At 33.9% G+C, this 25992-nt stretch overlaps 1 protein-coding gene across 1 annotated transcript in view; it reads right to left on the bottom strand.

The window, feature by feature from the left end:
- FMN1 (formin 1) overlaps nt 1-25992 on the bottom strand; it is a 122827-nt gene that overhangs the window by 70446 nt on the left and 26389 nt on the right. Inside the window, exons 4-5 of the mRNA XM_005417514.2 lie at nt 13491-14257; nt 9743-9893 (exon numbers count right to left, since the gene is read on the bottom strand). Of these exons, the coding sequence (XP_005417571.1) occupies nt 9743-9893; nt 13491-14257 (918 nt within the window). The remainder of the gene's footprint in view (nt 1-9742; nt 9894-13490; nt 14258-25992) is intronic.

Below are 25992 nucleotides of genomic sequence, written 5' to 3' on the forward strand. Positions count from 1 at the left end.
ACATTTAAGAACTATTAAAGATACTGAGTACATCACAAGTTCCTTAGTTTGTCTGGTACTTTACATTTCAGTGTGAACAGGCTTAGGTCTATTTTTTCAGCAAAGAATCAATTCCTGACCAAGAAGAATTGAAGAATTGTCTTTTTATGTCCTCTCAACACTATTTCTAGAACACTGGGCACTACTCAAAGTATTTCTTTTGCTCGTGTCTGAATATGCTTATTCCACACTGTTGACACTCCATAGGGACTTCAGGATTTTTTTCACATTTGGGTACAGATATTTGAGAGTATAATATACTGACATTCAGACTGTAATACTTTCTGATGTCAGTTTAGGGGGAGAAGAAGAAAGAGGAGGAAGAGAAACCTTAATGTTATTTTGGCTGGTTGAAATTACTTATAAAGAAAGGGATCAGTGTTGCTCAGATGTTACAAATGTAAAACACTTATCTCCCACAATGTCTGGGATATTGGTATTTGTGATTTTGATTTATTTCATAAGAAAGACATGACAGGAGCACATCACGAAGTGCAATATAGACACAAATTCTTCAAAAATACAAAATGTTCTGATTCAAGCAGATGGCTTACTTCACAGTGTTGATGTACAAGAACTATCAAAAATACTAATTCCTATGCAAAATTAAAACGAATAGCAATGTTCTCTCTAAATTTATATTCTTAGTATTTGAATATTTAATTTATATTTCTCCAAATTTAATTTTATTATTTAAATTAAAGGTAGCACTTATATTTGGATATTTAATCACAGTAAGATCTTAAAGCGATTGTTATCCCTTATTCCTAGAATACTTTTACTGATACTCAAAGACAGGTAACCGACAAAATTTGTATTAATTCATAAAAATGTTCCCTATCTGTGTTTTATGTGACTTACAAATATTTGCCTATGAAAATACTTAGTCACTCATCAATAAAAAACTAAATTTTTTGACAAATAGAAGAAAAAGAGAAATGATACTGACATTTTCATGTGAAAATGCAAAGTTAGTATTTAGAGTACTGAAACTGGATAATACATGCACAAGTTGGAACAATTGCTCCCTTCAACAAAGATCTGTCAGATATTTAGATATTTTAGGTCCCTCTTGTAGGTACTCAATAATAAACTTATGTTAAAGTAGATACTGCATATTTTCGGCCAAAATTTGAAAAAAATCTATCCAGAGAGTTTCTTCTGCCTATATGTACAGCACATATGATGGATATTAAGAAATTAATACTGTGGAAAGTGTTTTGTTCAAATGACAAAGTATTCAGGCTCTTTATGTCCTGAGTACACAAGCAGACAAGATGATTTTGCTCCAAGTTACCTTAAATGAATGCTGTGGAAGCATCACATCCTGCTGACTGATTCTGCTGAGCAAATATAAGTAACTGCCTGGTTTATCATGGTCATCTCTGAAGCTTTACATGAATTTGCTGAACTCCACAGCACATTAACTTCTTACAGGGATAATTACAGGTTTGAGCAGTATGCAATTTGTACAGCATTCACTGACCTCCAAGCTGACCTTGTTCAGGGAAAATTCATAGGTTGTCATAAACCCCATTAGACATGCCTAGTTTGAGGCAAAACCTTTCCAGACTACAGCTGTTGTAGACAATATGACATTTGAAATCATTCCACTGAAGTATTTGTAAGTGCAGCTATATTCTCCAGACATGATCAAACTAGCTCACATCACTAAGCAAGACCTCCCCCCTAAACAATTTGTGAGAAAACCATTAAAGAAAGCCCTATATAATTTTAAAAGTTAAACCAGAGATTAATGATTTAAAACAGCAACTGACTGTATGTTCACTTGCATTTTAGACAAATGTACACATGGTCACAATTACCAGGCATCAAGCTAGACGCAGACTACCTGAAATAGCTTCAACCAAGTAACTGAAGGCTAATAACTAATTCATTAGAGAGCAGAAATGGAGGACCATGACAACAGAACAGCTTGCATTAAGCATAAATTTACTTCAAACCCATAGTTATAATGCTAAGTATTATACTGAAATTTTGTCATAGATTTTTAGAATCAATGTGGAACTTGAAAGATTTTGCAGTTAAAATATATAATCAGTAGTAAAACAGAGAATTAATTTTCAAAGACACTAACTTTGTCCCAAATGATGGTTATTCTGTCACTAAGGGGGAATTACATATGTGTATGAATTCCAAACAGAAAGGAGACACAAAAAAATCAGCACTTTTTCAGTCCAGTAAAAACATAAGGCAAATAAAAGGAAAGTTTGTAAAGACTGTGTTGAACTATTTAGTCTATGCTTTTAAAAGACAAATCACTGATCACCTCTCAGCATATTGGGACTTGCCTGTAGCTGGCAGTGACAGGTAAGCAGCTACAAGCCAGCTGATGCTGCTGTGCCAGCTGGTGGGGTTTGTCAGCTGCCTGTTGCTTCTCCAGACTAAAAATGTATTGTTGTAATGGATGTAGCATCTTCTGGCTCAGTGACAAAATTGTGACCACTGGTAATAATTCCTTTACTTCACTGATCCATAGCATTATTTGATTTTTGCTGGTTTTTCCCCCATTTTTTAATGTTAAGTTTTTAATGTTAAGATTTGCTGTACACAAGTGTCTCATGTACATCTTTCAAATCTTTATAATCTAATTAAAAAGTGAAGACATACCAAAGCTTGAATACACTAATGAATTATTCTGTCATTCCCATTAGAAGGTGTTTCTCTAATGTAGCCAGAAATTTATTTCATTAAATATTGTACAGCAGACTTTACTGTTCTGTCAAACTGCAATGTCTATATTCTGTCCAGGACACTTACTGGTGCTGAAATCTGAAGAGATTCAGCTTACTTTAGTGATTAAAAGTTAAATCCTTCCTCCTGGTGGTGCATAGATTCCTTCCATAATATTTAAATTTATTGAGAAAAGCCATAAGCTAAAAAGCTGTCCTGCATATTACAGCATTTCCCTCCATTCCCACTCACCAACTTTTACAGCAAATCAACAGCCTGGACCTATGTTTGGATTGCTGAAACCCTGTGCAAACACAGGAAGAATATTCTGCACAAGAAGCCAAAGTATGTCCCTCAAGCAATGCTGCATAAACAATCCAAGAGTTACCAATGAAATTTCAGAAGCTTAAGACTAGACATTATCTCTCATATTTTTACTCAAGAAAGAGCCAAATTTAACTGTTTTCCTTAATATGGGTGAACCATAGCTTTATATTTTTTAAAGTCTATTTACAATTTTATTAGCTTGAAAACACCACTACTTTTAGCCTTTTTCTAAGGTACACACAAATGGCAATATATCAGGTTCAAATAGGAGGTGTGAATGAGCTAGTAAGAAACTTTTCTCAATATCTTACTCCTATCAGAATTGCAAAATTTAGACAAACCACAAAATAGATATTCACCCTGTGGATAATTTCTATATTCTACATGCCTTCAGAGCTTTGTGATAAACAAGGAATGCCAGTTATTTTTCTCAGCACAGCATAAAATATAAAAAGAAAGTGAGAGTGCCTCGGACGAGCATGCACTAGCATTTCAGTACTTCTGCTTAAGTTTGAACACTGTTTATTATCTTATGCAGACAGCTGAAGACAGTCATTGTGTTTCACCCCTGCAAAGCATCCAACATTTTCTGCAATATCTGCCCTTCTTGCGGAAACGCAAAATTTATTAATTGTAATTCCTCATTTAGTTAGATGGACAAAAATCTTGTTGACAGGCATATCCCTTTCAGTTAAAAAAATGCAATTCACTCAAAATATTGACACTCTTCGTAAATGAGAACACATGTTAATAATTATGTGAAGTCTGTTAGAGATAATAGACAACAGAAAAGCCATTATCTTTAATGTCCTCCTGCGTCTTTGAAATTATAATCATTGCACTAAAGGGCCAAAAATGATTGATGGACTTTCATTTGGAGCATACACCTGACACAAATTACTTGACATTTATTCTTTTTTTTTTGGAAAGATGAAGACAGAGTGGCATCACAAATATCCAACTATCCTGTTTCTTGAAAAAGTATAGAAAATACTTGAGTTTTTAAGGATAAATTACTAACAAGTGCTCAAATATATTGGAAAAACTAACACAATGTCAAAATATGTGTTAAATCTAGCAATGGAGCTAAAAAATGCACATGGAAAAAATTGCAGCAAATAAATCTTTTTTAAATATCTCTTTTTCAAGATTACAGAGTATTAGCTTAAAACATAATGAATAATGTCTTTTATTTATTTTATTTATTCATATTCAGGTGTTAAGGGACTTTTGTTTTTCTCCAATAATTTGAACTTTTCCTTCTGCAGATTCAACCACTTCAGAAATATAAAATAACCATTAAATAAATCCCACTCCTTCTCTATATTATTTATCCACCTAGAGTCTGGGAAAGTCATCAATCATCTCTTCTCCATTTCATCGACATCAACTCCAAACATTTACTGCATTACATTACTTCATATTAGATTATAATGCATTCAGTCTTATTCAAAAACATTTTTATGAGAGACGAGTTATATTTTTAATGTTTATATATGTTGCATAGTATTTTGCTCTAATACTGGGACATAACTAATATATTCATCTAGCCAGTAAATTCTCCCAACCAGAAAAAAAAAAATTCTATTCTCAAGACCTAATATCAAAACCTCAGAATACTAATTTTTATCATTATCTACATAATACATAGAACATTAATTGAAAGCTTGCATACATGCAGAGTAAATAAATGCAAGAACAAGAGTGTCCTGCATTATTTCAGAGGGTGTACAGTTGGAAAAAAAACTTAAAGTTCTTCCAAAGGTGCTACATTTTCCAAAGTGCTGCATGATCAAAGAAGCATGAGCAGCCACACAGTTTGCAGAGCTTCCATTATAATAACAAAATTCAAGTCTTCAAGTATATATATTTGTGTACTAGAAACGTACACCTGACCTTCGTTTAATCTACATTGGGTTTACATTGTATCACCATCAAGTGAATGAACTACATTTTTCCAAAACAAGTTATTATATTTCTAAAAATAAGTAAAATCACCTTTTATGCAATCCTTTAGGTTGTATTACCATTGCTGCTGAGATTCTTAATTTCTGTTCCTTTCTTTCCCCACATACTTATCAGAAGCCTCTAGAAATCAGTGCAACCCAATAAGTCATTTCTATCTGGCATGAATGCAACAAATTTGGGAATCATGAAAGTATTTCTGAAAAAAGCATAGACAGCTGTTTCAATCCATAGGACAATGGGCAGAAGGTGGACTCTATGTCTTTTAATTGATTAACAGCATCAAGATGTTGAAAAGGCACTCAAAATGTCATTCACAACATTTCTGCACTTCAAGACACTTATCAATTATAGGTGTACCATTCTAAACAAACTTTTCTAAAAATCTCCAAATACAGAAACACAATTTCCCTAGCCAAAATTTTTCTGCATTCCTTTGGTATCCTTGCTCTTAGAAAGCTTTTCATAATTTTTCTCTGCAACAGCTGCATGCACTTGATTACACTTACACTGCGTGTCCCAATCAACCTTCTCCTTTCTAGACTAAACAATCATAATAATTTGATTCTTTCTTTAGAGACTACTTCACTTTTCATCATTCTCCCTCTTCTTGACTCTTTACAGTTAGCAAATTTTTAATGAAGGGTTGTAGTGCCTAAATGTAGATGCAGTTCTTAACTGAGACATGGCTGAGTAGTGTTTTGCAAGCAATACTTCTTGATCTATCAGAGTTTTGCTTTTCATTTTTAGTATTACTATGATTTGACAATTCAAGTTCCTCTTGTGAGCCACTATAAAGCCAAGACTCTTTCTGCTGAACTATTACCAGTCAGTTAGCAAGCTGTATGCCATCTTATTTTTTAGGTAGCTGAATATTCTTAACCGTATTAACCTTGTGGTTAACTGCATTAGCTTTGCGCTTATCTTTGTCTGTCAGATGAGATCTCAGACACATGAAAGCCTTGTGAAGGATCTACTTCAGTACATTTGAAGCCTCTCACAAATAGGTGGTGGCCACAGAGTTAGCATTCTGCTATCCAAGAAATAATTGAAAATACCAAAGTAACTACAGCCAGCAGAGAAATCCACAGAGTCCCTAGTGTATTCTCCTATTTTGACAGTGAGTATATATATGCATAAATAGAAATATGATTGATGATATATTGAAATATTATTGATATACTATCAATATTCATTTTATGAAACATTTTATTATATTGTAATTATATAATATATATGACTATAAATATATATGTATAATATGAATATATACTCAGAAGTTTCCTTTCTGAGCATAACTTGCCAAATGGTACTGGAAAATAAACCAGCCATTCCATTTATCTTAATCACAGAATCAATCAGGTTGAAAAAGATTTCTGATATCAAGTCCAACCTATGACTGAACACCACCATGTCAACCAGACCACAGCACTGAGCGCCACAGTCAGTGTTTCCTTAAACACCTCCAGGGACAGTGACTCTGCCACCTCCCTGAAGAGTCCATTCCTAAGGCTAATCTCCCTTTCTGTGAAGAAACTCCTCCATGTCCAACCTAAATCTCCCTAGTACAGCTTATGTAGGACATTTAGACATATCTGGCTGAAAATGGCAGGTGTCTATCAGCTGTAAGTAAAAGAAAGCAGAGCATACAGTGTCCACTACCTGGAAAAATGGGTAAGAACAGAACAAACTGAAATTTCTATAGGCTTTCCACAGAAGTATTCATTTCACAGCCTAGGATACAGTTTATTCCAACTGGTTTCACAAAACTAATAATTCTGAGAATAAACTGAGTAATATTGTTTTATTTGGAATTGCAAAAGAGTTAAATGAGAAAAAACTACCCTGTAATTCAAAAGATAAAATCTTAATTCCAATTGAAAAAGGAACTTGACTGTGAGGCAATGATGTAATTCTCATTCAAGGAGCAAAGTATTGAACAATCATGTTTTAATAAGGAGACCTGCACCATCTATTGGTCTGTCATTTCCCTCAAAACCAAAGAAGCTGAACTTAGTTTGTGTAAGATGCTATGAAATAAGGCATAGTTTGTGCAGAGAAGAGGGTTAGTGCAGGGAGTGGGTCAGTCTTACCAGGTATCATTAAATAAAACAGCTTAACTATTTCAAACACAAACTACAGTTTCATCGCTGTACCTATAACTTGCTCTGGAATGCTTTTTTAGTGAACATGAAAAAGGAATTTATAAGTAACTACATAATGACATGGCATCAGCTAAATCTATAATATATGATGAGCCTCATATAAGATTTATGTTTCTTAATGTCTGTAGAAAGCATCTTTAACCAGACTATACAATTTCCTATAATGTGACACGGGTACCATTTTTAAGATCAGACAAGCAGAAATTTATGTAGTGAAGCAAAGAAAAAGATTCCTGCTAAAACGCTAGTAGATATAATTGGTAGGAAAAAGGCAAGAAACTTTGAGAGCCAAAAGAAGCATGAGAAATCAGAAATGAAACCAGCCAAACTGACAGTTTTATATTGATCTACAGGAGTTCTCTGTTATTATCTACTAATAAATCCTCTTGTAAGTAAATAAAATGCCTCTCTACTACTGTAACATTTGCAGCCTACCAAGATTGATTCACTGGAGCCAGCCTGCACATATCTGGGCTTTCAGAGAGACAAAGCAAAACACAGGACCATCTAAGAGGGCCAACTGTCTGTAAAACATTCAGCTGCTACTATGAGTCATTTAACTGAGAAAGGTGAGAAGACAGGATACACGAAAAGAAAATGCTTCTGTACTTAATTAAAATTATCTTTGAATTCTAAAAGCGGATTTATTTTTAATTTGACCCAGTGATAGAATTTCACACTACTGACCATGACTTTTGTAAATTCTCATGGAAAACCCCACAGTTCCAATGGTTTGTAACACCATCATCACAATCCCATTGGTTTTCAAAACTAAAGACATAGTAATAGATATAATTTTGAATTTATTTCTAAGGGGATTTATTTTTGTATTTTCCCACAGTACTTTAAAGGAACCTTTTTCATTTCATTAATTTCAGTAAAATATCCATTGTCTTAAAATGTCTTATTGCCTCTAATAACAAAGCAGAATAATTAAAATGTTGATAGAAATAAAAAGGATGTCTTTGAATGAAAATACACTGGTTGCTCATGAGAAATAATGCATATTATTATAACAATATGTTCTGCAAGTACTACCCAATTCAATTTTGGATAAGCCAAGAGAGATCACTAAAAAAATCACGCTGCTCAAACAAGTAAGTTAGTTTGCAAAGCAGCAAGGAAAAAGAAAAGCATAATTTGATCTTTCAGTATACAGGCCTAATTCTGTACCTGGTTTGCTGTCACTCCCTTGGACAAGTAGATATACTCCCTTAATTACTGAGATTTTGAAATAAAAAGGCAACTACTTATGCATATTAATTTCCCATTAAAGTTACAGTGATTAAATTCTTCACAGTTCTTTAGAAACCTGTATTTCCTATTATGTAAGAATTACATAATTCTTTCTGAAAAAAGGTAAATTAATGAAATGTAAAAATAAATATTAGAAAGAAGGAAGATATGTGAACTAATTGAATTTATGGATACAGCTGCTGCTACATATCACAATCACTTCAAGCATTTGTCAAGTAAAATATATAAAAATATTCTTCACGGAGATGTTCGTGCCCAGTATGCTTCAGTATAATATTTGAAGGACTGTAACTATTATTTCTTTGGTATGCATTTACAAATGCCAGCATGTCCCCATCCAGGCCCCATTTTAAATTATTTACTTTTTGCATCACATGAATTTGAGTTCTATAAATTCTACAGTCTTACTGATACTTCTCATTAGCTGTTGCATTAAGACACAATATAGGGAATTTATGATGAAAGATGTTCTGAAAGATGTGAAAGCCTCAACATGTACACTTGTTTCACACTCTATGTATTATAAAATTGAAGGTAGCAAGCACAGCTCACATGCAAAGTGCCCTCTTGTGGTTCCAAGCAGGTCAACTCAAAGAGATTTAAAACACAATAAATGTTTCAGTAGTTTCTGATCTGTAATCACACTGTTTTAGGAAAACAGTATTGATTACTATTCAGTCCAGAATTTTTCTGGCAGTAAATACTACTAATGGCATTTGGTTTTCCCATCTGCACATCCCAATTGGCCAGTGGCAGCTGCCTCTGTAATGGATCATGTCTAAATGCTACGGCAATGACACAGCTACTGCACATAGCTTTGGCCATCAAAGACATGATTGTCCTGCCCCTTCCTGACACAACTCCTTAGCTGTATTGGAAAAAAAATTGGCATTCCTTATTTAGAATTTTGATTTAAATTTTATTTTTCTAACAAAATTAATCTCAGTGGAAGAGAGGTTTGCTGGAGTAACTAATGACAGGCATTAATTATACATCAGCTCAAGGGCAAATAATGGCCAAAATACTGTTACTTTCAGATATTAATTAGAACTTGAATTCTATTCTCCTGTACAGTATTTTTTCTACCTCACTAGAATGTGGAACTTTCATTAGCAAAGGTAAAAGATTTTCCAAGGTAAATAATAGCCTCTTAAGCAAGAGATTTAGATTGAATCAGCAACCCATAGTTTTCTTTCTTGCTCATTCACAAAAAATTAAAAAATTAAAAAGGAGTTTTCTCAAAATGAAAGACTAAATAGTACCATACACAAAAAAGACAAAGAAACAATAAATACCTTTTTGGCCTTGTTTTTTTTTTCGTAAGTGTCTGATAATGGTTTTCTTTTTTCCTGAGTGGTGTCTTTGGAGAATAAATATTCAAACTCAGTAGTGTCAAGTATATCAGGTTCTTCCAGTGATTCCCATAATGTTGGCATAGCAGTTTTCCTATAAAGGGAAAGGAAATAATAAAATTTCTAAACATTATGAGAAACTATAATAGATCTAACCATAATAGATGAAAATCCATGATAGATCTAAACTCAAAGCAACACACAGAGCATTCCTTTCCTATACCTTGCTCCTGTAACGAGTCAAAAGTTTTCCTATGAGTTTTAGTTATTAGTTTAAGCTACTTAGTCCATGTCTGCTAGACTGTGCATCATTTGTATTGTACCATTCTTTGTGCAACAACGGCAGCTTGTGCAAAAACATGTCAAGAGATTTCTGCCACTTCAACTAGGAATAGAAGTACTCCAATGTCAGCTTTTTTGAGAAATTCCCAGTAATCTAGCTAGACATATAAAAATAAGCAATATCAACAAAGAGTGAACAAACTTTATTCAAGCATATTTTAAGAGTGTTTGGGGAAATTTGCATAGGACCTTATTTACTTCATGTTATCCACAGATGTTGTATGCTCATATTTATCCTTGTTGTAGTTCTGAGAAACTAGAGTAATTATGTGGCTTATATTTTGGGAGACTAGCCAGTATTCTTCTCCATTCAACCAACTGCAAATTTTAAATGTGGATTATCTTTCTTTTTTTGCCTTCCAAGACCAGATTTAGTTTTGGATCAGCTGGGAGCTTGTTTACACAATTCTCCAGTTTTAGCTGGATTAGGGGAAAATAATATGTAGTGCTACAAACATTGCACATCAATTCTGAAAGGGCCTTGTTTCAAAAATTTCAATGTTTCAGGAAAATATGTGGGACAAAACTTCTGAGTGTTCTTGTCTATCAGTAGAAGGTGGGACCATATCTTCCAGCAGATGTCACTAAAAGGCAGTGAAATTATTTGCAATTAAAAAAAAGTGAAGAAAACCACTACAAAATACAAATGGCTGATGTCACTAAACATAGATGTAAAATGCAACAAAATCGAATACCTACCAATTCAAAAGGAGCCAATTTTTTTTTTCAAATTTAGTATTTTTTTTCTACTTAATACTCAACTGTCTACTATCATGAATGTTTAAGGAACTTTTCATTTTTGTTTTATTAGCATCTGCTGATGCAGCATATTCTATGTCACAGGACATGCTTAGAGCTCCACAGATTCGCTCTTCCTGATATTTGTTGTTGTCCTTGAACCAGGATAGTTGTGTTAGCAATATTGAAGAATGAAGGATTCTTTCTGGCTCTGCAACCAGAAGTCCTGGACAGCTTCCAATCTGAGCAGCAAACCCTTGAAGAAATTTCCAGTTCTAATACAGACCATGAAAATGCTGGACCATTACATCTGGTGACCAGCAGTTCATCAGAATGCTATGAATTATCTCTTACCTTGCAAAAGCTTGGTGAACCAGCACCATCTCAGAAAGAAAACTTTTATTTAATTGATTCAATGGGAATAATTTCAATAAAGTTTATTTATGAACCAACTATTTATTCACTATGAAACAATTATGCCAAAGAAATACTGGGAAAGTAAAACCAAAATGTTCAAGACTCCTGCACCAAAATATTTAAATTCTGAACAAATTTAATTCTTTTCAATTCTGAAAAACTAAGACTATACAACTGACATTTCAGTAATTTCTTTGTACTTGTCAAATATTTTATATAAAATATTGACATCTTAAAATGTTTTATTACACCAGAATAACGGTACTTTCTCATCAAAATAAATTCTGAGCTGTAAAGTAAAATAAAACTCATATTTAAATTCACTTAATTGCAGATCTTTACTTCAAATGTGTTTAAATATAATAGAGAAACCTGAAAATAAAATATTATTATAATACTAAATAATTTAAACAAATACATAATTTATAAAAATCATTGTTACAGGATAAATAAACTATAATAATGATTAAAAATTAACAGTATATTATATTAATAATATAATATAATATAATATAACAATAATATAATAATAATATGTAATATACTGTATGTATATATTGTATAGCATATATTATGATGCATTATGGCTATAGTAATATAATATAGCTTATTAAAATATTTAAATTTAGCATCTTGGTAACTGCTGCTAGGCTAACATAATTTTGAACACAGATAATAATGGTTTGAACTTTAAGATCCCAATAATAATGTGATTTCATTACTTGCATTAATACGGGACCTGAATTAAGGAACAACTCTTCATTAAAATAAAATAGTCTATGTCACTTAAGCATCCCCCAAAAATCCTTTTTGATCCATGCCTCCTAATGAGCTCTATATTACAGTAATAAACACAAGAAGGAAAGTCAGTATCAGTCAAATCCAAAAAGAGCAGCTGAATAACTGTGGCAGTAAGGTACTAATGCTGGTTCAGAAAGTGTGACTGGGAGAACGGCTTTTCTCCTGTCAGCTAAATAAACAGGTAGCATAAACAAAGACTGTAGGATAATTTAAAAAAACCTGGACAAAAATTGTTTATTTATGCCTGTTCACCAAATGACCCCTTCCAAACTAATCGACAAAACTGTACATTTTGTACTAACTTTGGATTTGATATATTCTACTAGAATACTGTTATAGAACCACAGAATTACCTGGGTTGAAAGAACCTTGAAGATCATCTCATTCCAACCCCTTGCCATGGGTAGGGACAACCTCCACTAGACCAGCCTGTGCAGGGCCCCATCCAATCTGGCCTTGAACACTTTCAGGAGAGGAATCTGCAGCTCCTCTTGGAAACCTTTCAGTGCCTCACCACTCCCACAATAAAGAATTTCGTCCTTATATTCTACCTAAATCTACCTCCTCTAATTACAGATTTTACTGATACTGGGAGTTGTCCCAACTCAGGTACAAGATCTTGCACTTGGCCTTGTTTGCAGTCCCACATTTCAAGCATATCAGGGTCCCTCTGGATGGCATCCCTCCCTCAAACACATCTGGGATTCTATCCCTGCACTAAATCACAGTAAGGGGGATATTATTTTTAGAATTTTATGTCTATTTTTTTTAAAGCTGTAGAGGTCTCCATCAGTACTGAGACTTGTCCATAATAGACACTTAATGCTGCAGGTTGCTGAGCTGCATATATTTACACATATGCTTTATTCTTCCTGCTCTGACAGAATTATGCACAGAGGTTAGGTTCCAGTTTGACTGTTTCCAGTTTCTAGAACTGGAATCACAGAGGATGACATAAGATAGTTCTCTGGAGAATGGATCACAAAGTGACTGGAAAACAAAAATGAAACTAAATTCTCACCTGACCAAACTTTAAGATTTCAATTATAATGCAAACACAGACTTAATTTTAAGAAAAAAAAATCTTTCTAATCTCTTGGCTACCCTTTTACATTTTAGTGCTAAATCTGGGAAGCACTCTGTCACTATAGTTATCCAGGCAGCACTTGAATTATTGGGAAAAAAATCCCAAATAAAACATGTTTTTGTTATCATGCAAAAAGTTTTCATTTATAATACATATAATTTTAATTTAAATATGATCTTTTAAAACAACTTATTTTTTCAGACTTCTAGAACTGATTCAGGTTTTTTTCTAGAATTATGTAAATTCCATGTCCGTACATTGACCTGTAAGCAGCAGCTCAAGTCCAAGTAAGTAAGTATGTTTTACCTGTTATCTTGCAATTGTATTCGTGTCCAGTACAAAGGCTTCATGGGACGGCCAGGTTCAATGGCAGGTTTTCGAGGACCTTGGTTTGAAGATAAAGTGCTATTAAAAAAGAACCCAGGCCCAGGAGGTGGAGGGGGTGGAGGTAACCCAGATCCAGGCAGTGGAGGAGGAACAGGAGGTCCCAGCCCCGGAAGCGGTGGGGGTGGTGGTGGTGGTGGTGTTTGAAAATTCCTACAGCCTTCAGAAAGTGGAGGTGGCAGTGGTGGACCAGATCCAAACTGAGATGTCAGTGAAGCCGGATCCATTGGCAAAGGTGGCGGTGGAGGAACTACAGCAGACAGCAAAGAATCAGGAAGGGGAGGAGGTGGTGGTGGTGGTGGACGCAGCATTTGTTTTGGTTGACAAGACAAGACACTTTCTGATGACTGTACATTGTAATTGTCCTTATTTTCACTTTGAGCAGATATACTGTGTGTTAAAGAAGAAATATTAAGCTTTTTGGGTACTATTGGGTTATTTTTCACAGCTCTGTTTTCTTCTTCACTAGGCTTTATAAAAGTTTCTCTGTCAGTCTGTATATATACATTTCGGTATGCCTTTGGTGGGTTATCATCTTCAGTAGAAACACCAATATCCTTTGCTTTTTCATTTCTTCTGTTTAATTTATTGTCAAGTTCATTCTTCAGATGTGCAATGGTTTCCTCAAGCTGAGCAGTTGAGACAGCATGTTCTCCACGAATGTGGAATACCCTGAGTTCAAACTGAGACTGCAGAGCAACAAGAAAAAAACACCCTTAGTGCAAATATTTTTTTGAAGTGTTTATTTCATAGTCTGTTAAAAATCTTCACATTTAAACTATGTTCTTAAACAAAGTGGGAAACACTTCTCTTTCCCAGTTCTAAATGGTTTTATTGCAAGCTATTGTATAACTGGACAATTACTGATCTTTAAAGAAATGTAAGCAGGGTGTGTTTCAACAAAATATTTTTTTAAGGAAAAATCCAGAGCATCAATTTGGGCAAATTTTAAGTTGTACCTTATCTCTAAGCAGACTTACCGGTTTTTAACTGAATGCAATAATTAATGGTATATTATGGAAAAAAGGTAGCTTTTACAAATGTTACTCTATTTAATGACATGAGTTTATTGCTTATATCATTTCATATATATGTCATATACACATATATAGAGAGATAACATGTTAGGAAGTAAAAAATAGATTAAACACAATGGAGGTTGAAATTCATTCAAGATAAAACATTAAATAAAGTAATATCTTAATCTATTAAGTGTTATCATCAATAAAATTCACAGAGATACACATAAATTCTTCAAGTTTATCTCTATGATTAGATTAAAATTTCATTTCTTCCAGATATATTTTAATCTACAATTCAGAAAACTAAACATTAGAACCAAGAGAATAAAGACGATTTCACTGGATAACTAAGTAAGTAAGGAAAAAACCCCACTTTTCTTACTATATGTCAGAAAAATACAAAACATTTGGCACAGAAATATCTCCTTTTAAAAATCCAATACAATCCAATACTGCTATTCCAGGTCATTAGGTCCCTACAAGTTATTTTCTGTTATGCCATGATACTATCAGGCTGATATTACCATGATTCTTTGCAAGGCAATGACTCCTGAAAGAGAGTTTTTCATGCTTCTTTCAGAATCCCTCTACAAAGTGAAGCCAACCTTATAACAGAAACAGCTAATGAATTGTGATTTTCCCAAATTCCTACAGGCACAGGAATTTACACTTAAAATTCCCATGAAGTGCTTGTCAGAAGTGGCAACATAGGACTCCCTATTTACCACTCCAACTTGAGTATTAGGACAGAGCTACTAGTTTACAGCATTAAGTAATGTGCATCCAAGTCATATATCTGTAGCTCAACGTGGCAAATATAATGTAATAGTTGTGGGTTTATATTGTGAAATGAAGTTTGACTAGATATGCAAACAAGATACTCATACTTACAGGAGTATGATCAGCTTGGATTCTAGATTCTAATCAATTTTGTAGTATAAAATCCAAAGTAAACAATCTGAACACACTGGGTATAAAACGCTCCTTTACACTGGCAAGTGTAAAGGTGGGAAATCAAGTTTGAAGTCTTACAGAGAGAATCAAACAGATTCGCATTGGAAACAACCCAATTTTGGTTAGTTTTATAGATGACTCAGAACAAATATGTATAACAATACATTTACTTAGCTTTCTTCCTTTTCCTACTATTACTCTATTGGCACTCATCTTTATTATTAGTACAATTCAACTATCACAAGATTTTCTGCCATTTGAATTGCTCCAAAGAAATTGCCTTTCTTTTTAAACTTGGCATACTGATCCATAAATGAGGTAATGAAGTAAGTTTGCCTTAAGGAATTTAACTGGAGTTTTTTTATCATAGTACTTTGTTCCTATTGGACATCAAAAACTCCCTCACAAAACAATTTACTTTGAACGTTAAAGATTTTCCCAGCAGTAAATCTGAAGCCACCTTAAAAACACACTGTAAAAGAAGCACAGTATCTAACAAAATTATTTATTACATTTAAATGGGCATAAAAGCAACTGTGTTAGTATTATAGGCCTCTCCAAATACAGATCTACAGTTTTAATTTACAATATAAAATTGGTAGTTTAAAGTCAAAATTATATTTGAGGTGAAAGAATGAAAAACAAGAAAAAGCATAAGACTTGCATGTTTTCAGAATTATTTTGTGTAACTTGAAAAAACCCTATAAACAAGAATTAAAGCTAAAAATACTAAGCATTAGTAATAACAAAAAATAAGTAATACTTCTATTTAGTAATAAGTAAGAAACCAATTTTAATTACTTTTCATCTCAAAGTAAGTCTTCTTCACCACAGTAAGATGACCTTATATACATATGATAATACTTTCAACAAGTGCACAGAATATGAATATTAATATGTGCTATTTTTTATATATATGCATAAATAATACATACATATTCTTAAGAAAGGTCTGCTTCCTGGAAAATATTTCTTAAAATGAGATAAAATGCTCTAAAATCATATGATAAATCAAATGGAGAGCAAACATCATCAAAATGTAGTAGTTTGGTCACAACTATCTTAGGCAAGATGAAATGTAAAAACATTTCAGCAGACAAGGTATTTAATGGAAGGAAGTTATGGGAGGAAGGCTGGAGGAGCAGGAGATAATAGAAGGCAGCTGAAACTAAAGCTTATATACGTGAATGAACATTATTTCTGAAGAAGGGTAGAGGATTTTGAATCCAATCAAAGAAAATTTCTGTAAAAATTGCTGTATAAAATGAAAGCAGGCCTACAAAGAACAATGCGGGAGATGTTCACCAGCAAGCTTTAGATACATTTCTTTTTGCTTGAAAACTGCATTTGCCACTTTGCTGACTGATATAGAAGCCTGGTTGCTTGCTTCCCAGCAGCACTCATTTGAGAAATCTGGATTGTATAGCTACATTCAACACCAAATAAACTATTGCAAGGAACATATTTCTATTCCCCTGACCATTTCATTTTCTGGCAGCAATAATCTGCATTTTCAGAGAGTATCAAATTAAGCCCTCAAGCCCTGGTCTATTGAGGTTCTCTGGCTTTTCAGTGTATCAGTTACCCTTGCCAGTCAGCCATTGACATATTACTCCCTCTCCTGTACACACACATATAGAATTGATACAGCTGCCAAAATTTCCATGAAAGTAGATATATATTTTTCCCAGGTTACTTCTACAAATACCATATTTGAAGCATGAATGTTTCCATAAAGTCTTATTACTATTTTTTCTTCCTACTGCTAGCTTAAAAGAAAAAGCCCTAATGTGCTGAAATCAGATTTCAATCATCAATTTGAAAGTACTTCGTCAGTATCTTAAGTCTAATTCACATAGCAAAGTGCTACTGAAAAAAGTTTCCTTACTTTGGCACAATCTTTCTTGCATTAATTGTCAATAATAAATAGGCAAACAATATTACGTTATTAAGCTAAAGTACATAGTTAAAATTCAGAATTCACAATAATTTTATCAGACAAGGAAACAGTATGAAAATACATGCTGCAATTCAAGAAAGAGGGCTGCAGCGTACATAGCCACAGAAGGGATTGATCAGTAATATGGCAATTCTATGGGAAAAGGATCTGCAAAGGACAGCACATCACAGACTCATTGAGTCAGTCCTGTATTAGGATAAAAAGAATTGTCATATACAAAAAAGTAATCTTTGTGCTTTATTCAGTACTAAAAGCTGTGTGTTTTTTTCAGTATAAGAGAAATTCTCTCCCTCTGTTCATGACAACTGCTATTGAAATTTGGGGCAGCTCATTTGGTCTTAATTTTCTAGGTTAAATCAACAATGCCTTTTGTCTCCACCTCACCCTTACTGGATAATGCTCCCCTTGTTTCCTTAGTTTCTTTCTGTTTCCACTGCTGAAAAATACTTTCAGTGAACCCTTAAATTTCCTTTGCAAGACGTGATTCAGTTTGAGTATTGTCAAATGCCCTTTTCTATTCTGAATTCTAAAACTAGCCTTCCTGGCTAATGTACCTCATCTTCCTTTCTTCCACAGCTCTCTGCTTCCACCCAATACCCATTTTGAAGAGGCTGAATAAACAGGCAGTTCTGTCTATCCTTCTTGATAAAATGTCTTTTGCTTCCAGATCTGCTCTTGCTTGGAATGCAGGTTTTTTTGCACCTCTGATTCTAACTAAAGAAGGTTCTTGCCTATTTTGCTTTTCAAGCCTCACTAATGCAGCTGTACTTACAAATCAGTTTCTTTAATTTGTCAAGATTTGTCTGGTATCTGCCATTGAAATGGACAGGATCCATTTCCCCTGGGTAAAACAATTCACCAAGCAAGTGATCCCAGCTGACTCTCCGATCCCTTGAACACAGACATTTATATTTAAGCTTAGAAGGCCTGTGTTACCCTCTGCTTAAAAAATTACTTCTGTTAATGGGTAAAATAAAAGCCATCCCTAAAAAAATAAAGACCCCTCTTTACTAAAATATATGTAAGAGGATTATGTAAATATCCAAAAATACTAATACACTGTAACCTGAAAAACAACAGGAGTGCTTGGATTGGCTTTCTAGTGTCTTCCTGTTTTCTCCCTTTACACCCATCCCTCTGGTGTATGTCTCCGGTGACCTCCTTTTGGCACCTGCTAAGTGACTTGACACAACACAGAGAAAAAAGGCAAACTACATTTTCTGACAATGCCAACAACTCAGCCTTGGTCCCACAGGACCTAGGAAATGATGAAGCATATGCTCAAGGAAGAAAAATTCCAAATATTGAATCCATATACAATACTGTCATTAACCATTACAGTATCAGATGACAAATCATAAATTAATCACAAAAGCAAAAGACTAAATCCTCTCATTCATGTAACCAAGGTTGTCTAAATGCCTTTGAAATGATAATGTGGATTGACACGGACAAATCTCAATACCAATGTGACAGCTTTTCACTGTGCTCTGATACGTGAGAGAAAGATTACAGTCTCGTTTCATACGGTCAATATAGTAAATTACAGTCAATTAAATGCAATCAACTAAAGTACATTTTTTGTTGTTTCACTGCATTATATAATGTGATTTTATGTGAACAAAAACTTTTAACCATGACACAGAACAATTTGTATGTATGAACACAAGGAAAGTATAAATTTACAGCCATCTACATTCCAAAAACTGTTGCTATCATATTAGTCCAGACTTATTTGCACCAAAAATGTTTAAAAATCCTAAGAATTTTAACAGTAAATCATAAAAAAATGTTCCCTAAAACACTGTTCAGGGCAAGCAATATGCAGAACTTTTGCTTTGAAACTAGCAAGTTTATGCTCACTGTCAATGCCTAGAATTTACAGTGTAATTCTACTCTGAAAAGTGACTGTGTAAAAATGACACATATTTAATGAACAAAGCTGTGCTAGGTATATCAGAGACAGACCTCTTCTTTAACTGAGAAACACACACTTTTACAAGTTTTTACTCTAATTAGAGTGGAAAAATAACATATTAGGGAGAAAGTGAGCTTGATTTTATTCCCTTCTCTGACTTTTATACAGTGATTGTTACGTCTAATTAGTTACTTATGCCAAGCCACGAAAATAAAAAAAGTGGGAACAAAGAAGACACAAAGTATCCAGGGATATAGTTAGGAGATGTGGCTATTTTCAAGAGAGAAGGATATTAAAATAGGAAAAAGGGAAAAAAAGGAAAAAACAGACAAGAATAACTGAGTTGCCAACTAAAAGCTTTTTTAAAGTACTTTACAGCTTTTCTTCTTAATAGTATTTTGGCCATCAAAGTAGTGTGCACAGAAAAGAGAGGAAAAGCAAATTTTTCAGAGAGAGCCTCTGACTTGGTTTTGTTCATTCTAAGTAATTTAATCTTCAGTTTTTGGAAGAGTTCACACTTTTTTATTCTTCTATTGTGTTTACAAAAGAAAAGAAGCTCTTTTTGTTGAATCTGTGTCCTTGAAAAAACATACATTTGTTTTAAATTTTAACAACAATCAGAGATTTAGCAAAGGATTTCTCCACAGGGGAAAAAAAGTTAAACCCACGCCAGTTTACATAAAAATCAAAATTCCTTTCTAACAAATAGCTCAACAAACATAACAGTTACATATGGTATATCATCACTGTCAAGGGCACACAGTAAGAATTGTTCCTACACCTCACAATAAAAAAGTAATGACTGAACACTCTCAAATAATACCAGATCTCTAAATATTAATGTAGCCAATGCATACAGAGTCCAATTCTCTTTCCAATTTAAAAATAATAAATATATAGCTTTATAGAGGAAGTGTAGCAAAAGTAGCTGGGACAACAAGCAAACAAAACCCCCGGCTATTGCCTACTCATTGTCCTTATAGATCCACTAGACTCAATATGTACAAATAAACTGGCCAAAGGCTGACAGTAGAATACAGTGGGAACAGGAATTGAATCAGGCACATGGAATGATTCTTGGGTGTCCTAGGCAGGGCCAGGAGCTGAATCTGAAGACCCTCATGGGTGCCTACAACTCAGTATATTCTATGACTCTGGGATTCTGATTCTTTCTCACTAGTGATAAGTTTCCAGGGACCTCCTAAATATAACGTAACAAACACACTTCCATTTTTATCACTCTCCAAAGAGCATGAACAGCCATGCAAAGCTGATCTATGAGAAAAGGACACTCTAGATATTTTCTCACCAGGACGATGTATTTTAAGAGACTATTCTGTACAAGATACAAACTGCCCTTTTCATTACGGGCTGCAGAAAGTCCTGTATTCTTTTAAGCTCCAGCATCTTCTCTTGCTGCTCTCTGTGGACCTTCCATTATCTCTTATGTTCTGTGCTCTTTTCCATGCTCTTCACAGAGTTATCTCCAGGATGCCATAAAGTTTGTGCTCCTCACCCTTATTACGTAGTGTCTGCTCTGTAAATGTTTCTGTCAAGTAACATTAATCTAGGTATTGTTTCCTGCACATATACACATCCTTCCTTCAGTCCTTTCATGGTTAAGAACCACCATCTAACAATTTAAGATTACACAAATTAAATCACTTGGAGAACTTTGTTATACAACACATAGCTCATAGCAGCTGATCTCCAGTTCTTTTTCTACAGCTGACTGACATACATAGCACTTTACTCAGATCAACCCAATTAAAAAGGGTAAATAACTTCTCCATAACTTCTAATGAAATAATCAGATAGAGCCCTTGATGTGCCCCAGAAATTTCTTGGTAATCTTTCAAGATGCTGCAAGCATTATGAATCCAAATATATGGAAAAATATCTCTAATGATGTTCACTGTATTCCACAGCAGACTCTACATTTAAGAATCCTATTATGCCCACTTCACCACCCAGTAAGTGATGTACTCTACTGCGGAATCTTTGTGTCTACAGAGAAATCTCACTGGAATCTAAATTCTTCTTGATTTATATCAAACCGAAAATTGTTAATGCCTTAGATTCACTAAATTCCTACCACAGTCACGTTTGCTTAACAATGTAATTTCTTGAGACAAATGATAAAAAACTCTAAAAAAACTAGATTAAATACTACGTAATACAGTGTTGACAACATATGGTTAAAGGAGTAAATTTCAGGTTATTAATACATAAATATTAACAATAGATAATTTAACATTTTATGTAGATTTTAAATGTTCAGTAGCTAACCTATACAATTCCCACCAATACTAAAGTTTCTCATTTGAATGAATGCTTTTAAAAACAATCAACCCATCAAAATATTCACTGACAAAACCCACTTTAAGCCTGCATGTATCTCAGGCAGCAGTGAATTCCCAGACAATGAAATACCACACCCACCAGAATTTGCCAAAAAGTAGCAGCTACCTGTCATGCCATTCAAAAGCTAACAATCCTTATAGAAAGTGACTATGTGTTGATTCTTCCTAAATGCAAGATAGCTTATGCTAGGAAAAAGAAATCCTACATAATATGTAAAAAATGGGTACCCAGCTAAATTGAGACCAACCTACAAATTTCTAGGAAAACTTAATTTTGTGCACAATTTAAGTGGTAAAATCTCTAATTGGTTAAACTCTGCTAAACATTTAAATTCTGCAGAATGGAGCGAGGTGACTCAGCATGCAACACGACAATAAGTGTAAATTATATATTGCATGCAATTTCTCTGAGGCAAAGGTAATCAAAGTATGAAACCACACCATAAGCTAAAAATTAATTTCAAACTTTTGTTGAACTAGGACCATGACCAGTTAACATGCAAAATCCAAACACTCCCTTCCTATCACAAACTTCGTAGTTACTATCTTACTCTACTTCTCACTTGCAGCTGTTACCACAGTCTTAGGACAGCCTCAGTTACAATGCACACAAAAATACTGATACCTGTTCTCTGTGGTGGTGTTCAGAAGATTATATGCAATGAGGAAAAAATACCCTGAACATTGCTAATAAAATACTTTAAAATACAATACGTAGAAATATAGACTGATAATTAAAGTTCTATATGAATTATTTGTTTTGATGATAATTTACTTGAGATAAGCTACAGTATTTCTCAATTGACAGGGAAATTACATGATGATGTGGCATATTTTACATCTGGCATGTAAAATGTGAAAACAATGCAAAAAATGGCTGAAAACAAGTTGAAGTTTCAGTGACAAAAACTACAGAGGCAGTATGGATCCAATAAGAAAACTGATTGTAGTAGAGAGCAAGTTGTCTCTGATCTTGGGAGAATGTTTTTGGACACCTAACAGCTTTTTTATTACTGTGGCTGATTAAAATGAAAAGCCCTACTACTAAAATGTTCTTTTTGATGAGGTTTTTTGCCATGAACTATAGACCTTGCAGTCCAGTGGGATACAAATCCTTTGATCCTGTGCAGTCACATAAATTCAAAGTCGTAAACCAACATTGAATTTGATTTTATTAGTGTGGCTGATGTTGCCAGAATTGTAATGCAACCTTGTTTTTCTTCGCTTTTCTTCCTTTTCTTTTGGGAAGGAGATGGAAAGGAGAGTTTACTGTCAACATTGCTTCACCATATAAAGAGCTAATTTCTTTGGCAACCAGGCTAAAAAATCAGCCATTATAACAAAGCTTTGTAACTATATAGGAAAGCAAAGGTATATGTTGCTAAGTTGCAACCAATTATTTGAATTAAGTAAAAGCTGAAGTAAAAAGCATTATTAGTAAAGCACATGGAAAACAGCAACCAAAGATAAAATTACATATCTATAGAAAGACAATGAGCAGCAATGAATACTTCTCAACAGGAATTATTCGGTCAAATAGTGCCATGAGAAGTAAAAAAAAGTAACTACACTTTTACAAACTAACAATTTTCATTCTTCATAATGAACATAACTTTTGTCTAAAAGTTTTGAGACTTTTTAGAGATGATTAGTCTCTCTACCAAAATAGTGTTCTCATGTGCAATCAAACAAAAAAAAAAGAGATTCTACACAGATAAAGAGAAGTATAACATCAATTATGGAAATGACTCTGTATTTGTGCAAAGGACACACCTATTTTAAACTAACATATACTGCACACTAATTATGCATCACCACACTACTCTAGACATAAAATTTGAAGAAATATTGCAGAAGAAATAGTCTGAGAAAAAACAGCCTTTGTCGATTACTCAAAAGGGAGCAATCAGAACAATCTTAATTTTATCGCTTTCCACCAATGCTTCCATGTTGTGCAGCTATGCAGAAACTTTCTCTTCAACAGAACTAGTACCTCATTCAGTGAACACGATAGGAGATATTCCAGACAAAAGTTAAAAATTCAATAATGAAAAGCAGCAAGCTTTTAAGACTTTTGCATTGTGTGTGCTGAAGTTGAAAGGTATGTAAGAACAAAGTGTGGACCCTCAGAAAGAGAAACAATACCAGCATAGTAAAGGCATGATAATGCTGACCTGGAAAAACAGATTCTACACTTGCTAAAACTGCAAAATTCCTGATGCAAGATGAGTCACAGGTCATTTTAGTCAGTTTTCCTCAAGCAGTCACCAATGATACACCTTCTTTTACAAAAAACTATCTTAAGGTTCTGGGACTCAACATGTAGTTGCAAAGTAAGTTAAAAATGAACTGTGATTGAACATTTTTGCAAATGTAAGCATCCCAATAAATCTGTTAAACCTTAGGTCCATGAATAATAAGATTACATGCCTATCCTAACACATATTGTAAAGTCCAGTTTATACTTAAACATCCTATAGTTAAAACTTATGACAGTAGAAGAAACTGTAATGAAATGACTTATATTCAGATCAAATCTTGACTAATAAAGCAAGGGCGAGTATTGCTTACTGACCAACAAAATTAAAATCAAATACTGAATGGACTATATTCATTTCAGGACACATATTCTGGAGAATACTGCCCACATATAAGTAAAACTTGTATTGTGATGCCCAGACCAAAGTCTTTGCAATCTATCACCTACTGTTTTCTGTCCTGATTTCCAGGCTACTTCTTTTGCCCTTCATCTTGCCAGTGTAGTGCCTCTAGTACAGTGTATGCTATAAGGACTGCGAGTCCTAGTATCTCTACTCACTGTTTTTTACTTGAGATTGCACCTTTCACATCTCCATACATATGTCCAGCTCTTGTTGTCTGCTTTCCTTTCCAGTGGGTTTTCTTACATTGCCTAGCCATCAATAATAGGGTCAGGAGACAGACTTTCATTTTGAAAGCATTCTCTGAAGGGTGATCCCCACCTAATCAAGAGTAACTTGTGTCAACCATTAATCAGTGGAACTTAGTTTTGACCCAGTGTTATTTTATAACAACTTTGGTGGCTTTGTGAAAATGGCAACTGAAAGTTTGTTCAACACCGGAAGATGCAATCAGTGATCACTAGATTTGCAAAGTCAAAAGCTGCTAAAATCAGGTCTTTACTGAACATGAGAAAAAATAGTTTTATTTTAAAAAATTTAACCTCCAATTTCGGACAGATTTTCCCTTATTGGCAAAATGCTCATCCTTGACAAATCTGTCCCTGTTCCTGCTAAAATCAGGAATATTAGAGCCAGAATTTTTCAAGAACAGAATATTACACATTTAATAAAAAAATACTATACAACTACTAGATTTAAACAAATATCTGGTGCAGTAAATTTCAAAGTGCAGATAATTTTGGCAAGAAAGCATAGGGTACATGTTTTCAAAACTAAAATGGTAACTTTGATACTACTTAATTTTTAATGGCATTTATAATTCCATTATGACACTTCAGTTAATTTCTCTTGTATACAATTGTTTCCTATGTTACAGAGATCTTCAATATCTGTGAAAATAAGATGTCCTCTTGTTCAAAGTGTGTGCTCTACTTTATTCTCCTGGGTATATAACATGTTTATTCAAGGCAAGATGGTGGGATAAATTAACTTCCATAAACTATGAAAAATGCAGCAGGTTATAAGGAACGTCAAGAGTTTTGTTTTAGCCCTAACTAAGAAGAATTTTTTGTAATGTGTCTAAATTTGAGCAGGAACTCATTCTTGCTGAAGTTCGAATGCTATAAATTGTCCTGCTCTATGCACATTTTAACTATGTACTACCATGTCCACATGCTGAAATAAAGAGATTTTCACTGTTTTTAATCTAGGGAATATGGTCTGTGGTAATTTCTTAAATAAACAGGAGAATCCTTGGATTAACATGTGGAATTAACAGCATTCTGCAGCTGACATGAAGTTTAAACAATCCAAGTCTCACAGTGAAATTGCATTGGAAATAACAGAATGGCAATATGGCAAGCGGCCACACTGAAAAAACCCCACAACACAATAAAAGAAGAATCTTCCAGGATAAACTATCTGATAAGAAAATATTAACAATGTAAACATATTGTTAAAGGAAAATAATAATGAAAAGCATACATTGCATCAAAAATAAGGCAAATGGAGGAGAAGAATAGGAAAATTTTGTTTACTCTAAATTT

The sequence above is a fragment of the Geospiza fortis genome, unplaced genomic scaffold (assembly GCF_000277835.1).
Source record: "Geospiza fortis unplaced genomic scaffold, GeoFor_1.0 scaffold54, whole genome shotgun sequence".
NCBI classification, from domain to species: domain Eukaryota; kingdom Metazoa; phylum Chordata; class Aves; order Passeriformes; family Thraupidae; genus Geospiza; species Geospiza fortis.